This window comes from Amblyraja radiata, chromosome 11 (genome assembly GCF_010909765.2).
Source record: "Amblyraja radiata isolate CabotCenter1 chromosome 11, sAmbRad1.1.pri, whole genome shotgun sequence".
Classification (NCBI taxonomy): Eukaryota; Metazoa; Chordata; class Chondrichthyes; order Rajiformes; family Rajidae; genus Amblyraja; species Amblyraja radiata.
Window position 1 is genome coordinate 12,580,864 of NC_045966.1, and position 14,437 is coordinate 12,595,300.

The following is a 14,437-nucleotide window of genomic DNA, read 5'->3' on the forward strand; positions in this document are numbered from 1 at the left end:
AAGGTATAACCTCTGATCACACTATTCAACTGCCTGCTGTCTTACTGATCAATCCTTTAACATTTTACATGGATACATACAGTAGATACATAGAAAATTGGTGCAGGAGTAGGCCAATCGGCCCTTCAAGCCTTCATCCACAATCAGTACCCCGTTCCTGCCTTCTCCCCATATCCCTTTATTCCGCTAGCCCTCAGAGCTCTATCTAATTCCCTTTTAAATACATCCAGTGAATCGGCCTCCACTGCCTTCTGAGGCAGAGGATTCCACAAATTCACAACTCTCTGGGTGAAATTTTTTTTCCTCATCTCAATTCTAAATGCCTACCCCTTATTCTTAAACTGTGGCCCGGGTTCTGGATTCCCCCAACATCGGGAACATATTTCCTGCATCTAACTTGTCCAACCCCTTAATAATTTTATATGTTTCTATCAGATACCCTCTCATCCTTCTAAATTCCAGTGAATACAAGCCCAGTCATTCCATTCTTTCATCATATCACAGTCCAGCCATCCCGGGATATTTACCTGGTGAACCCACGCTGCACTCCCTCAATAGCAACAATGTCCTTCCTCAAATTAGGAGACCAAAACTGCACACAATGCTCGAGGTATGGTTTCACCAGGGCCCTGTACAACTGCAGAAGGACCTCTTTGCTCCTATACTCAAATTCTCTCGTTATGAAGGCCAACATACCATGATGCCATCTTCTGATGACAGTCTAGGTTACCACCTGCTGACTGACATGTTTCTTGTGTTTAGTTTTAGTTTAGAGATACGGCACAGAAACCGAGGCCGCACCGACCAGCGATCCCCGCACATTAAAACTACCCTACAAACTAGGGACAAATTACATCTATACCAAGCCAATTAACCTACAAACCTGCGCGTCTTTGGAGTGTGGGAGGAAACCAAAGATCTCGGAGAAACCCCAAGCAGGTCACGCGGAGAACGTACATACAAACTCCGTACAGGCAATACCCATAGTCAAGGATCGAAACCAGGTCTCTGACGTTGTAAGGAAGCAACTCTACCGCTGTGCCACCGTTCCACCCTTGTACAGATCCGCAATAGGCTCATGCCATCTTTCTTCAGTGAATTTCCTTCTCACCCAATGTATTTTTCTAGCTCCATCTCAAATGTAACTATATGTCAAACACCTGAGTTTTATTTATGGTGCTGAGTTGCACATGCCTACAATACTGTCCACAGTGTACAGATATAGGATAAGAGGTATAGAAACATAGAAACATAGAAAATTGGTGCAGGAGTAGGCCATTCGGCCCTTCAAGCCTGCACTGCCATTCAATATGATCATGGCTGATCATCCAACTCCTGTACCTGCCTTCTCTCCATACCCCCTAATACCTTTAGCCACAAGGGCCACATCTAACTCCCTCTTAAATATAGCCAATGAATTGGCCTCAACTACCTTCTGTGGCAGAGAATTCCAGAGATTCACCACTCTCTGTGTAAATTTTTTTTTTCTCATCTCGGTCCTAAAAGATTTCCCCCTTATCCTTAAACCGTGACCCCTTGTTCTGGACTTCCCCAACATCGGGAACAATCTTCCTGCATCTAGCCTGTCCAACCCTTTAAGAATTTTGTAAGTTTCTATAAGATCCCCCCTCAATCTTCTAAATTCTAGCGAGTACAAGCCGAGTGTGTCCAGTCTTTCTTCATATAAAAGTCCTGACATCCCAGGAATCAGTCTGGTGAACCTTCTCTGTACTCCCTCTATGGCAAGAATGTCTTTATAATGTTAGTGCAAGATAAAGTCCGATTAAAGGCAGTTCAATGGTCTCCAGTGAGGTAGAATCTCTCAGTTGCTAACCATTTTAATTCCCCTTCCTATTCCCATCTCGTGATTATGATCCTTCAGATGAGTTCCATTTTGGTTCCCCAGATGAAATGGGAGATGGCTCGTGGTGCCCTGAGCAAGGTATGAGCCATACCAGGGGCATGTACAACAACACAGTGGCTGCAGCAGTAGAGTTGCTGCCTTACTGAGCCAGAGGCACGGATTCAATCCTGACTAGGGTTGCTGATACTGACTTGATACTGACAATGCCCACCGAGTCCACGCCGACCAGCGATCCCAGCATGCGAACACTATCCGGCATGCACTAGAGGCAATTTACAATTTTACCAAAGCCAATTAGCCTCCACGGCACGTCTTTGGAGTTTAGGAAGAAACCGAAGCTCCCGTAGAAAACCCACGCAGTCACGGGGAGAACGTACCAACTCCATACAGACAACACCCGTAGTCGGGATCGAACCTGGGTCTCTGGCGCTGTGAGGCAGCAACTCCACCACTGTTCCACTGTGCCGCCCACCATTGTCATGTTCTTCCTATGGACATGGTTAGAACAGGAACACAAGCAGGTCCACAAATAGATTTAACATATAACATATAACAATTACAGCACGGAAACAGGCCATCTCGACCCCTCTAGTCCGTGCCGAACAGATTTAGCGTGGAAAATTGTCTGAGTGAACTACTTAGTCTAACGTTTTTCTGCTGTGTTTTTATGTAGAGGAAATGACAGTTGTCAATGAAGATCTGCGTAATCTACTGCTGGACCATATCGTGAAGAATCAACTCTCATCTAAATACATGTACCATGGGCAGATACTTGATACCTTGAGTGGCAAAAAACTCAGAGTCTTTGTTTATCGTAACGTATGTATTCATTTTTTTTCCCCCTAAATATTACTGTTTAGTATTACTGTTTAGTTTATAGTTACAGCGTGGAAACAAGCCCTTCGGCACCACTAAGTCTGCGCCGACCAGGATCTCGGCATACTAGCACTCTCCTACATACTAGGGACAATTTACCAAAGCTAATTAACCTATTGGGAAAGATAGCATCAAATCGGAAAGGGAGCGGAGACAATTTGTGGGGATGTTACCTGAAATGGAGGGCTTGAGTTCCACTTCAAAGCCTGGTGCTTACAATCTAGGCTGATACTGCACTGAACGGCGACTAAAACCATAACTGTCTTTTGGAATAGAGGGGGCGGCACGGTGGCGCAGCGGTAGAGATGCTGCCTTACAGCACATACAGTGTTGGAGACCCTGGTTCGATCCTGACTACAGAGTTTGTATATTCTCCCCGTGGACTGTGTGTGTTTTCTCTGTGAGCTCCGGTTTCCTCCCACACGTACAGGTTTGTAGGTTAATTGGCTTGGTATAAATGAAAATTGTGTTTTGGATAAATGGATAGTGTTAGTGTGCGGGGGTCGCTGGTCGGTGCAGACTCGGTGGGCCGAAGGGCCTGTTTCTGTGCTATATCTCTAAACTAAACTAAACTAAACTAAAGAGGTTGCTTAATCTGCTCCTTTGTATGGGTATAGAAGAGCACTTCTCGAACTCTCAGTTCCTCTGACTCCTTCCACCAAGTCAATTTTATACCCATTTGGGTGGCTCTCCCTGGATCCCAAGTGATCCCAGGGGAATTGAGAACCAGGGGACATAGGTTCAAGGTGAGGGGAGGAAGATTTAATAGGAACCCGAGGGGTAACCTTTTTACACAAAGGGTAGTGGGTGCATGGAACGAGCTGCTGAAGGAGGTAGTTGAGGCAGGTACTATTGCAACGTTTAAGAAGCATTTAGACAGGTTCATGGATAGGATAGGTTTAGAGGGATATGGGTCAAATACATACAGGTAGGACTAGTGCAGATGGGACATGTAGGTCGGTGTGGGCAAGTTGGGCCGATGGGCCAGGATCCACCTGCATGACTCTATGACTCTAACTCATCTCTTGGAGGTATTTTGCCAAAGGCCTTGCTAAACCATGTAAATGTCTCCCATCCTGTTCTTGTCAATCTAAATGGTGGATCCAAAGGCGTTAGAGATATTGGTTAAAAGATTAATATGGGCCAGAATGCTGGAAAGGGGAAAGAATGACGGGGAAGGTACACAAAAATGCTGGAGAAACTCAGCGGGTGCAGCAGCATCTATGGAGCGAAGGAAATAGAAATCAGACTGAAGAAGGGTTTCGGCCCGAAACGTCGCCTATTTCCTTCGCTCCATAGATGCTGCTGCACCCGCTGAGTTTCTCCAGCATTTTTGTGTACCTTCGATCTTCCAGCATCTGCAGTTCCTTCTTGAACACAAGAATGACAGGGAATCCTTGCATTCCCTCCCTCTCTCCGTCCCTCTCCCACCCTGGTTGTTGTACTAGTTTCACTGCCATCCTGTTGAGTTTCATTGTCTGTAGAACTCGGTTTCACCGAGCCCACAGCCATCAACGGCCTGTTTCTATCACCATAGTCTTTATTTGCATATCATCCATTCATTTGCTCTATATCTCTCTATATCACAGTCTATATCTCCCATTTCCCTCTCCCCGGATTCTCATTCTGAAGAAGGGTCTCGAATCGAAACGTCACCTATTCCTTTTCTCCAGAGATGCTGTCTGACCCGCTGAGTTACTCCAGCGTTTTGTGTCTATCTTCAGTGTAAACCAGCATCCCTAGTTCTTTCCTGTATAAGAATGTCCCTACTCTTTTTCCAAAAGTTCCCTTGTATATCCACGCAAAGGAACAGACTTATCAACCTCTCTTCCAAAAGACAGTCCTGATTTAAGTCGTCACTTCGTGCAGTATGAACCTAGATTCTAAGCACAAAGCTTTGAAGAGCAACTCAAAATCTACTGGATCAATAACAGCGTCAATTACATCTAAAGATGTTGATGGTAGATGCATCAAAAACAGATGACTGACACATTAAGGGCAGATAACGGGTTCATGAATATCCTGTAAATGACAGAATTAATTTGAAACTAGAAATAAATGTATCCTATTTCACTGAGATTTAGATTTAATGATTAGCAGGTTCCATTGTTGCGTGACTCACATGCCATCCTTTTTCATCATGATTGACATTCATATACATTCAGGAGTATAAAAAATCATACTATCACATATTCTTGGGCTGACATTGAGAAGATGGAAGATAGACACAAAATGCTAGAGTAACTCAATGGGTCGGGCGGCATCTCTTGAAGAAATGGGATGGGTGACATTTCAGGTCGGGACCCTTCTTCAGACTTGAACTGAGAATGTGGAAGCAGTTAAACATAAGCTATTACATTTGAATATAGTCTTATCATCCCAACAATTCCCCACTGATCAGGCCATGAGTGATGTTGACTACGTATCGCTGCCTATGGGTATGGCAGTTTCATTCTCTGTAGAGGGTTGAAGAAGTTAAATATCGCAAATCCATGTTCATCTTTGAGCACACGGTCCAAGGTCATTGATGATGAGGTTGAACATGGTTAGACCTTAAGAGACTACTCTGAGAAACTCCAGTCCGGTCCGAAGAAGGGTCCCGACCAAAATGTTCGTCCATTCCCTCCACAGATGCTGCCTGACCCCCTGAGTTCCTCCTGCACTTAGTGCTTCGCTCAAGTTTCCAACATCTGCTGTTCCATGTGTCTCCACTGTTGTGGTCCTTGGGGTGAGATGACTGGTCTGAAACAATGACGCCAGTTCTTCTTAAGAAGAATTTTCCAATGGGCTGGAGACATGTGATTACACAGAACTAGTGTGACCCAGGCTTGATCCTGACCTCGGGTGCTATCTGTGGGAAGTTTGCATGTTCTTCCTGTGACTGCGTGGGTTTCCTCCCACATCCCAAAGACGCGCGGGATTGCAGGTGAACTCTCTAAATTGCTCCTCGCGCATAGGTAAGTGGGTACGGAAGTGGGATAACATAGAACTACTGGGAACGTGTGATCAATGGTTGGCGTGGACTCGGTGGGCCGAAGGGCCTGTTTTCATGCTGTGTCTTTCGATCAATCTTTCAAAAATTCTAGGATTACTGTATGTTTCCATTAGGACATGTGAAAATGTCTTCTGACCTGAGGAATTCTCTGTTTGTTTAAGGCTTTGTGCGTGGAAAACACATGTATTGCTGCACATGATAGGAAAGGGAGATTTGGTGCCATGATGATAATGGACAAGATACTAACCCCTCCCGTCGGCACCATCATGGACATGCTGAAAGCTGATGACCGCTTCAGGTATGCAGTTATATAGTAAACAACGCTTAGTTTAGTTTAGTTTATTGTCACATGTACCGAGGTACAGTCAAAAGCTTTTTAGCTGTGTGCTAGTCCGTCAGCGGAAAGACTATGCATGATTACAATCATGGGCGGCAGGGTGTGCAGCGGTAGAGTTGCTGCCTTACAGCGCCAGAGACCCGGGTTCGATGTTGACTACAGGTGTTTGTCTGTACGGAGTTTGTGCATTCTCCCCTATACCTGCGTGGGTTTCTCCGAGATCTTTGGTTTCCTCCCGCACTCCAAAGTTGTACAGACTTATAGGTTAATTGGCTTGGTATAAAATGTAAAATTGGCCCTTGTGTGTGTAGGGTAGTGTTAATGTGCGGGGATCGCTGGTCAGTGCAGATTAGGTGGGCCTAGGGGCCTGTTTCCTCACTGTATCTCTATAAACTAAACTAAAGTTGCATGCTATCCAGTCAGCAGAAAAACTATACACGATTACAGTCAAGCCGTCCACAGTGTACAGATACAGGATGAAGGGCAGAACATTTAGCACCAGTAATATCCGTTTAAAGATAGTGCGACTGTCTCCGATGAGGTCGATGGGTGATTGCTGATCGACGTGGACTTGTTGGGCTGAAGGGCATGTTTCCACGCTGTATCTTTGAAATAAAAAAAGAAAAAATTCAGTGGGTCTGGAGAGATGACGTTTCGGGTCAAGACCCTTTTTCTCCTTTAGAAGAAGGAAGGACCTGACCCGAAAAGTCACCTATCCATGTTTTCTAGAGATATTGCTTGACGGGCTGTGTTACTCCTGCACTGTGTCGATTTAGTTAACCAAGATCCAAGTTTTCTGTAGTAACTGCCTTTAAACTTCTGTTTAACAAATCTCTCAAAGGATTCAGTAGCTGCGTGAGTGAAACTAGTGCAACGACTAGGATGGGGGAAAGATGGAGAGAGATATATTTATGTTCTCAGGTTTCATTCATTGTTCTTTGTTGATTATTGCAGCATGCTGGTGGGAGCTATCCAGACAGCAGGACTCACCGAGACCCTTAACAGGCCTGGCACCTTCACGATCTTTGCACCAACCAATGATGCCATCCTTGCTCTTCCTACCAGGGAGCAGATCAGAGTGATGGGTAAAAGCTCTAGCGCGCCATCGTTTCGCTTGCAATAAGGTTTAAGGTGAAGGGGAAAAGATTCAATAGGAATTTGAGGGTAATTTTTTCACACAAAGGGTGGTGGGTGTATGGAACAAACTGCCAGAGAAGGTAGTTGAGGCAGAGACTATCCCAACAGAAACAGTTAGACAGGTACATGGATAGGACAGGTTTAGAGGGATACGGGCCAAACGCAGGCAGGTGGGATTAGTGTCGTTGGGACATGTTGGCCGGTGTTGGCAAGTTGGGCCGAAGGGCCTGATTCCACACTGTGTCTTACTATGACTCTATGACTGCACATCTAAAAATATTGTAGAATACGAATAAACTCGATCCATTACATTGCACTGCACAAATGATGATGTGGTGAAAATAATGGAAGCCCAGAACCTGGTGTTTCTAGGACTAGTCAACCCAGAGGTAGAAACAAGGAATTGCAAATGCTGGTTTACACAGAAGGACACAGTGCTGGAGTGACTGGGTGGCACAGTGGCACAGTAGAGTTGCTGTATTACAGTGCCAGAGACCCGGGTTCGATGCTGACTATGGGTGCTGTCTGTACGGAGTTTGCACGTTGTCCCAGTGACCGTGTGGGTTTTCTCCAGGTGCTCCGGTTTCCTGCCACACTCCAAAGACGTACAGGTCTGTAGGTTAATTGGCTTCTGTAAAATGGCCCTCGTGTGTAGGATAGAGCTAGTGCATGGATGATTGCTGATCAACGCAGACTCGTTGGGCTGAAGGGCATGTTTCCACGCTGTATCTTTGAAATAAAAAAATAAAAAACTCAGTGGGTCAGGCAGCATCTCTGGAGAGGTGACGTTTCGGGTCAAGACCCTTTTTCTCCTTCAGAAGAAGGAAGGACCTGACCCGAAAAGTCACCTATCCATGAGATATTGCTTGACGTGCTGTGTTACTCCAGCACTGTGTCGATTTAGTTAACCAAGATCCAAGTTTTCTGTAGTAACTGCCTTTTAGCTTCTGATTCACAAATCTCTCAAAGGATTCAGTAGCTGGGTGAGTCTCTCTCCCCAGACTTTTCCACCAGATACAGTAGCTTCTGCGTGACATGTAGTCCCAATGCCTGGGGAGTGAATCTGTGGAATTCTTTGCCACAGAAGGCCGTGGAGGCCAAGCAGTGGATATATTTAAGACAGAGATAGATAGATTCTTGATTAGTGCGGGTGTCAGGGGTTATGGAGAGAAGGCAGGAGAATGGGGGTTAGGATGGAGAGATGGATCAGCCATGATTGAATGGTCTTATGATCTATCTCTTATGATCTTATGGCCTCATGAATCAACATTGGGTCCTGCAGTCTGTGTGGAGTACCTGTCCTGTGGAACTTATGTAGATGGGACATATTGGCCACAAACAATGAAAAACTCTTTGGACATTCTGAGCCGCTATACGTACATTCATTAGCGTTGCCTTTGGTAACGGTGTTCACAGATCTATCTTTGTACCAGGCACCCTTGCCAGTCATGTGCCCCCCTGGGATGATATCCCTTCCCTTGTTAAAGTAGTGTCTCCACCGCATTGTCCAGCAGCGGAAGGACCCCAGACTGTGGTCAGAATTGAAAAGTTTTTTTCCAGCATTTTCTCTTTCAATCTCACTCGGATAAGTATGTTTTGTTGAGAAGAAGTAGTTACTAAAGCCCACAAAAAAATGTTGCTGTTGCTGACGTTTTGGTTTCTTTGCCTCTCCTTCCTTCCCTGCAGCGGATCCCACATTGTTGAAGTATCATATCGGTGAACAAATCTTGGTCAGTGGCGGAGTGGTCAGCCAGATTGTGCTGTTGAAAACCCTGCAAGGTTCCAACTTGGAAATGGGAACTGTGAGTATTTAGTGTTACCATTCAATTCTCCCATTCAGAAGAAGGGTCTCGACCCGAAACGTCACCCATTCCTCCTCTCCCGAGATGCTGCCTGTCCTGCTGAGTTACTTCGGCTTTTAGTGTCTGACTGGAATTACTATTTGGGCAGCGCAGTGGTTTGAGTTTGAGTTTAGTTTTATAGTCACATGCACACACTGAGGTTCAGTGAAGTGATTTTGTTGCGTGCTAACCAGTCCGCTGAAAGACAATCCTTGATCACAATCGAGCCATCTACAGTGAACAGATACATGGAATAACATGAATAACATTTAGTGCAAGATAAAGCCAGTAAAGTCCGATCAAAGATAGTCCGAGAGTCTCCAATGAGGTAGTTCAGGACTGCTCTCTCGTTGTTGTTAGGATGGTTCAGTTCCTCGAAGTGCCATAGACCTGGATTTGTTCCTGACCTTATGTGCTGTCTCTGCGGAGTTTGCACGTTTTTCTTGAAACCACATAGATTTCCTCCGGCTGCTCCAGTTTCCTCCCACATCCCAAAGACATATGGTTAATTGGCATCAGTAAATTAGCCCTGGTGTGTAGGGGGTAGATGTGAAAGCGGAATAGCGTGGAACTAGTATGAAAAGGTGATGGATGGTTGGCGTGGACTCGATGGGTCAAAAGGTTTGTTTCTAGGCTGTATCTTTTAATCAATTCAATCAATATTCAATCAGTTCAATCAATTTGTTCAATACTACTTGGTGGCACAGTGGAGTAGCGGTAGAACTGCTGCCTTACAGTGCCAAAGACCCAGGTTCGATCCTGACTGCAGGTGCTGTCTGTACGGAGTTTGTACGTTATCCCCGTGACCGCATGAGTTGTCTCCGTGTGCTCCGGGTTGTCCTCACACTCCAAAGACATGCAGGTTTGTAGGTCAATTGGCTTACTTAAAATTGTAAATTGTCCCATTTGTATAGGATAGTGTTCGTGTATAGGGAAATCGCTGGTTGGCATGGATTCAGTTGGCTAAAAGGCCTGTTTACATGCTGTATCTCTCTAAAGTCTAAAGTAATGTCTAAAGACTGTGTTCTCTTTCAGAAAAATCACGTTATCAATGTAAATAAAATTCCAGTTGTGGATGCGGACCTGATGGCCACAAATGGTGTCATCCATGCCATTGATAGTGTTCTGCAGATCTCTGGTAAGCATCAGGATATGCTTAAAGAATGACAAACTGTTTTAGGTAAAGACACCACTGTGTCTGTGGGATACAGCGAATAACACACCTAATTAAAACTGAGATAAAATACTATGGATGCTGCAAATCTGAAATAAAAACAAAAATTACTGGAAATACTGAGGCTTTACAGGTTGTGAGGTTATCCACTTTGGCGGCAAGAACAATAAGGCAGTTATTATCTGAATGTTGTCAGATTAGGAATAAGGGAGGTGCAACAAGACCTGGGTGTCCTTGTCCATCAGTCACTGAAAGTAAGCATGCAGGTACAGCAGGCAGTGAAGATAGTTAATGGCATGTTGGCCTTCATAGCAAGAGGATTTGAGTATAGGAGCAAGGAGGTCCTTCTGCAGTTGTACAGGGCCCCGGTGAGACCATACGTGGAGAATTGTGTGCAGTTTTGGTCTCCTAATTTGGGGAAGTACATTTTTGCTTTGAGGGAGTGCAGCATAGGTTTACCAGGTTAATTCCCGGGATGGCGGGACTGATAGATGATGGACTTATATTCACTGGAATTAGGAAGGATGAGAGGAGATCTTATAGAAAACATATAAAATTCTTCAGGGATTGGACAGGCAAGATGCAGGAAAAATGTTCCTGATGTTGGGGGAGTCCAGAACCAGGGGTCATGTTTCTGTGTTTCTATGCTTTATAAGACGCTGGTCAGGCGCATTTGGAGTACCTGTACAAAACTGTTGGAAGATTCACTGTCCTAAAGGGACTTTGGGGGCCCATATCTGTGGAAGGATGTGCTGGCACTGGAGAGGGTCCAGAGGAGGTTTACGAGAATGATCCAGGGAATTATTAGGTTAATGTATGATGAATGTTTGAAGGCAGTGGGCCTGTACTCGCTGGTGATTAGAAGGATGAGGGGAGACTTCAGTGAAACTTACCAAATAGTGAAAGGTCTGGATAGAATAAATGCAGAGAAGATGTTTTCGCTAGTGGGAGAATGTCGGGCCAGAGAGTATAGCCTCAGAATAAAATAATGTACCTTAAGAAATACTTTAAATTGACCGGTCCCTGATTATATTGGACAGCCTTGCCGAGACAGCCTGAAGTATAGGTGGAATCGATGGGAGGGATGTTGTTTGGTGTGATGGTCTAGGCTACGTCCACAACTCTCTGCAATTTCTTGCGGCCTTGGATGGAACGGTTCCAAAACCAGATGAAATGCTTTCCACGGCGCATCTGTAGAAGTTAGTGTGGGTTGTTGGGGACATGCTGAACATCTTAAGTCTTCTAAGGAACTAGAGGCGTTGGTGTGTTTTCTTGGGCATATGTTTGATGCAGCTGGTTCTGGACAAGTTGCTGGTGATATTTATTTTGATCATCCCTATTCAGTGCCAGTTACAGCTTTCAATTGTAAAGAAGAGAATTGGTACCATGTTGAGTTGGCGTTACCTTAAAAAAAATATGATCATGGAGTGAATGGGTGCAAATGTTCGTATTTAATTTGAAATTGCAGAAGTGTACTTTTAGTTTAGAGTTGGTTTAGAGTTGGTACTTCTACGCCCGAACCTCCAGACTCAGAAACAGCTTTATTCCCAGAACTATAGCGGCTCTGAACCGGCCCTGCTGAGTGCCCCCCATCCGCCCTGGACTGTCTCCCTCGGATGGTCACGTCGCAGTTTATTTAATTTTTTTTTTTTTTTTTTTTTACATCGGTTGGAAGCTGCATACTAAATCTCGTTGCACTGTGCAATGACAATAAAATATATTATTATTATTATTATTATTATTATTATTATTATTATTATTATTATTATTATTATTATTATTATTATATTATTATTATATAATCTATTATTTATTTAGCCAATGGTTTAACTCATTGGTATATGCACCCACTGGCTCTTAATGGAATGTTATGTTTCATTTACAAGCTGCAAGACAAACTGAGAGTCTAAATGGCATGGAGATCAGCCGTAAAGATATCTTGCGTTTCAGAGAACGGCCTGCCAAGGTAGGATTCAGTAACGTTTTCCATTAAAAAATACAACAAAAAAGATTTTTTGTCACTACATGCTAGAGGGCGGCACAGTGATGCAGCGGGTAGAGCTGCTGTCTCGCTGAGCCAGAGACAGGGTTTGATCATGATCTCAGGTGCTGTCTGCGTGGAGTTTGCACCTTCTCTCTATGACCGTGTGGACTTTCTCCGGGTGCTCCAGATTCCTCCCACATCCCAAAGACGTGCAGGTTTGCAGCTTAATTGGCGTTGCCTGTAAACAGCCTCGAGTGTGCTGGGATTGGGAAAGTGGGATAACATCGAACGGGGGATTGATGGCCAGTGTGGACTAGGGGGGGCCGAAGGGCCTGTTTCCATGCTGTATTTTTCAATCAATCAATCATTACAGAAAACATTATCAATTCACATGGCACATGTAATTATGCCAACTAATACATTGCGGAGGTTTATGAAGCAAAGGTAAAGTGTTTGGTAAGAAACATTTACTGGGTATTGGGTTGGGGTGCACCATCTCCAAACAGGTCACAGCATGAATCCGCGTAATAAGCCAGCAATCTCATCTGTGAAGATTGCGACTGTTTGATAACATGCCCCCAATCAAGGTTTAGATTAGTTTAGAGATACAGTGCGGAAACAGGCCCCACCGAGTCCACGCCAATCAGCGATCTCTACACATTAACACTACCCTACACACACTAGGGACAATTTTACATTTATGCCAAGACAATAAACCTACAAAAACTTGTACATCTGTGGAGTGCGCAAGTAAACCGAAGCTTGCCGAGAAAACCCACACAGGTCACGGGGAGAACGTGAAAACTCTGTATAGACAGCACCCAAAGTCAGGATTGAACCTGTGTCTCTGGCGCAGTAAGGCAGTAGCTCTATTGCTATGTCACCGTTTCTACCACTACGCCACTAAGTTTCTCCCATGATTGAGAATAGGTAAAGGAATTGGTGAGAGAGATTTTCCAATAATGAATTTTTTAATGAAGAGGCACTCAATGGATAGATGAAATGTCCACAGAAGGGACAAACAGAATAGGCTTCTGATCTGCACAATCACAAGCCACAAGTGATGGACCCAACGTCCTTGTGAATAATTCTTATTTTTATGGACAACCTTCAGGAAAATCAAAATCTAAACTTTTTTTTTTGTGTTGCAGATTCCAAGTATCAGGATGCGAAAAGGTATGTCAAGCATCCTGAAGTAATTATGGTTTTAAATTTTGTGGCATCAAAACTCATGATATAGTTAAATTGTGCTTTTAAATTTCAGTTACCAGAGGTGCTCATCAGAAGAAAAGCAAATAGTAAGACTTGGAAAAACAGCCACTGAATCATCCCAACTTCTTTCAGAAACATTGAATATGGCGGAGTTTTCTATCTCGAATGTTCATTAGCCATAGTATTTCATTGCCTCATTATGAATTCACATAGCCTGCTTGTTTGTACATTTTTGTTGGAATCGAAATTGCGTTGTTACTTTTTATACACTGCTTGTGATTACATTTTGCTTTATTAATGAGGTGGAATCTTGTTTGAAGGTAGGGTGACTCTTACAAGGGAGGTAGATAACTTTAATCACCGATAGTATGGTATCTCTGTACACTATGCATGTATACACTAAAGTGCAAATGTGTGTAACTGCTGTGTAGGTGTCTGCACATTATTCATATCTGTATTTTGCGTCAGGTTGTAAAGGTAGGAGTATGTTTCGGATGTGTTTGTGTATGTGTAGCAAATAATTTTATTTCATTTGATACATTTGCCAGTTAGCAGAATGTTTCTGTGGATATGTCTTGCTTTCCAAAATGCTGTTAAAGATATTAGCCAGCATTTATCTGCAAGGAAATATTTTCTACAGTATCAATAATATTGATTCCCTTTAATATTTAGGTTTGTGTTTGAGTTTAGTTTATTGTCACCTGTTCAGAGGTTCATAAATTGTTGGAGCGGAATTAGGCCATTCTATTCCGCCATTCAATTATGCCTGATCTATCTCTCCCTCTCAACCCCATTCTCTTGCCTTCTCCCCATAACCCCTGACACCCTTATTAACCACAAATCTGTCAAACGCTTTAAAAATATCCATTGACTTGGCCTCCACGGCCGTCTGTGGCAATGAATTCCACAGAATCACCAAAGAAATTCTTCCTCATCTTCTTTCTCATCTCCGTCAGTGAAAAGCTTTTGTTGCCTGCTAACCAGTCAGTGGAAAGACAATACATGATTACAATCGAG

At 43.9% G+C, this 14,437-nt stretch overlaps 1 protein-coding gene across 1 annotated transcript in view; it reads left to right on the forward strand.

The window, feature by feature from the left end:
- tgfbi (transforming growth factor beta induced) overlaps positions 1–14,183 on the forward strand; it is a 66,296-nt gene extending 52,113 nt beyond the window's left edge. The window contains exons 10-17 of the mRNA XM_033029339.1: positions 2,538–2,683; positions 5,897–6,033; positions 7,027–7,157; positions 8,896–9,011; positions 10,086–10,188; positions 12,111–12,190; positions 13,360–13,384; positions 13,473–14,183. Of these exons, the coding sequence (XP_032885230.1) occupies positions 2,538–2,683; positions 5,897–6,033; positions 7,027–7,157; positions 8,896–9,011; positions 10,086–10,188; positions 12,111–12,190; positions 13,360–13,384; positions 13,473–13,507 (773 nt within the window). The 3' untranslated portion in view covers positions 13,508–14,183. The remainder of the gene's footprint in view (positions 1–2,537; positions 2,684–5,896; positions 6,034–7,026; positions 7,158–8,895; positions 9,012–10,085; positions 10,189–12,110; positions 12,191–13,359; positions 13,385–13,472) is intronic.
- The last annotated feature ends 254 nt before the right edge of the window (positions 14,184–14,437 follow it).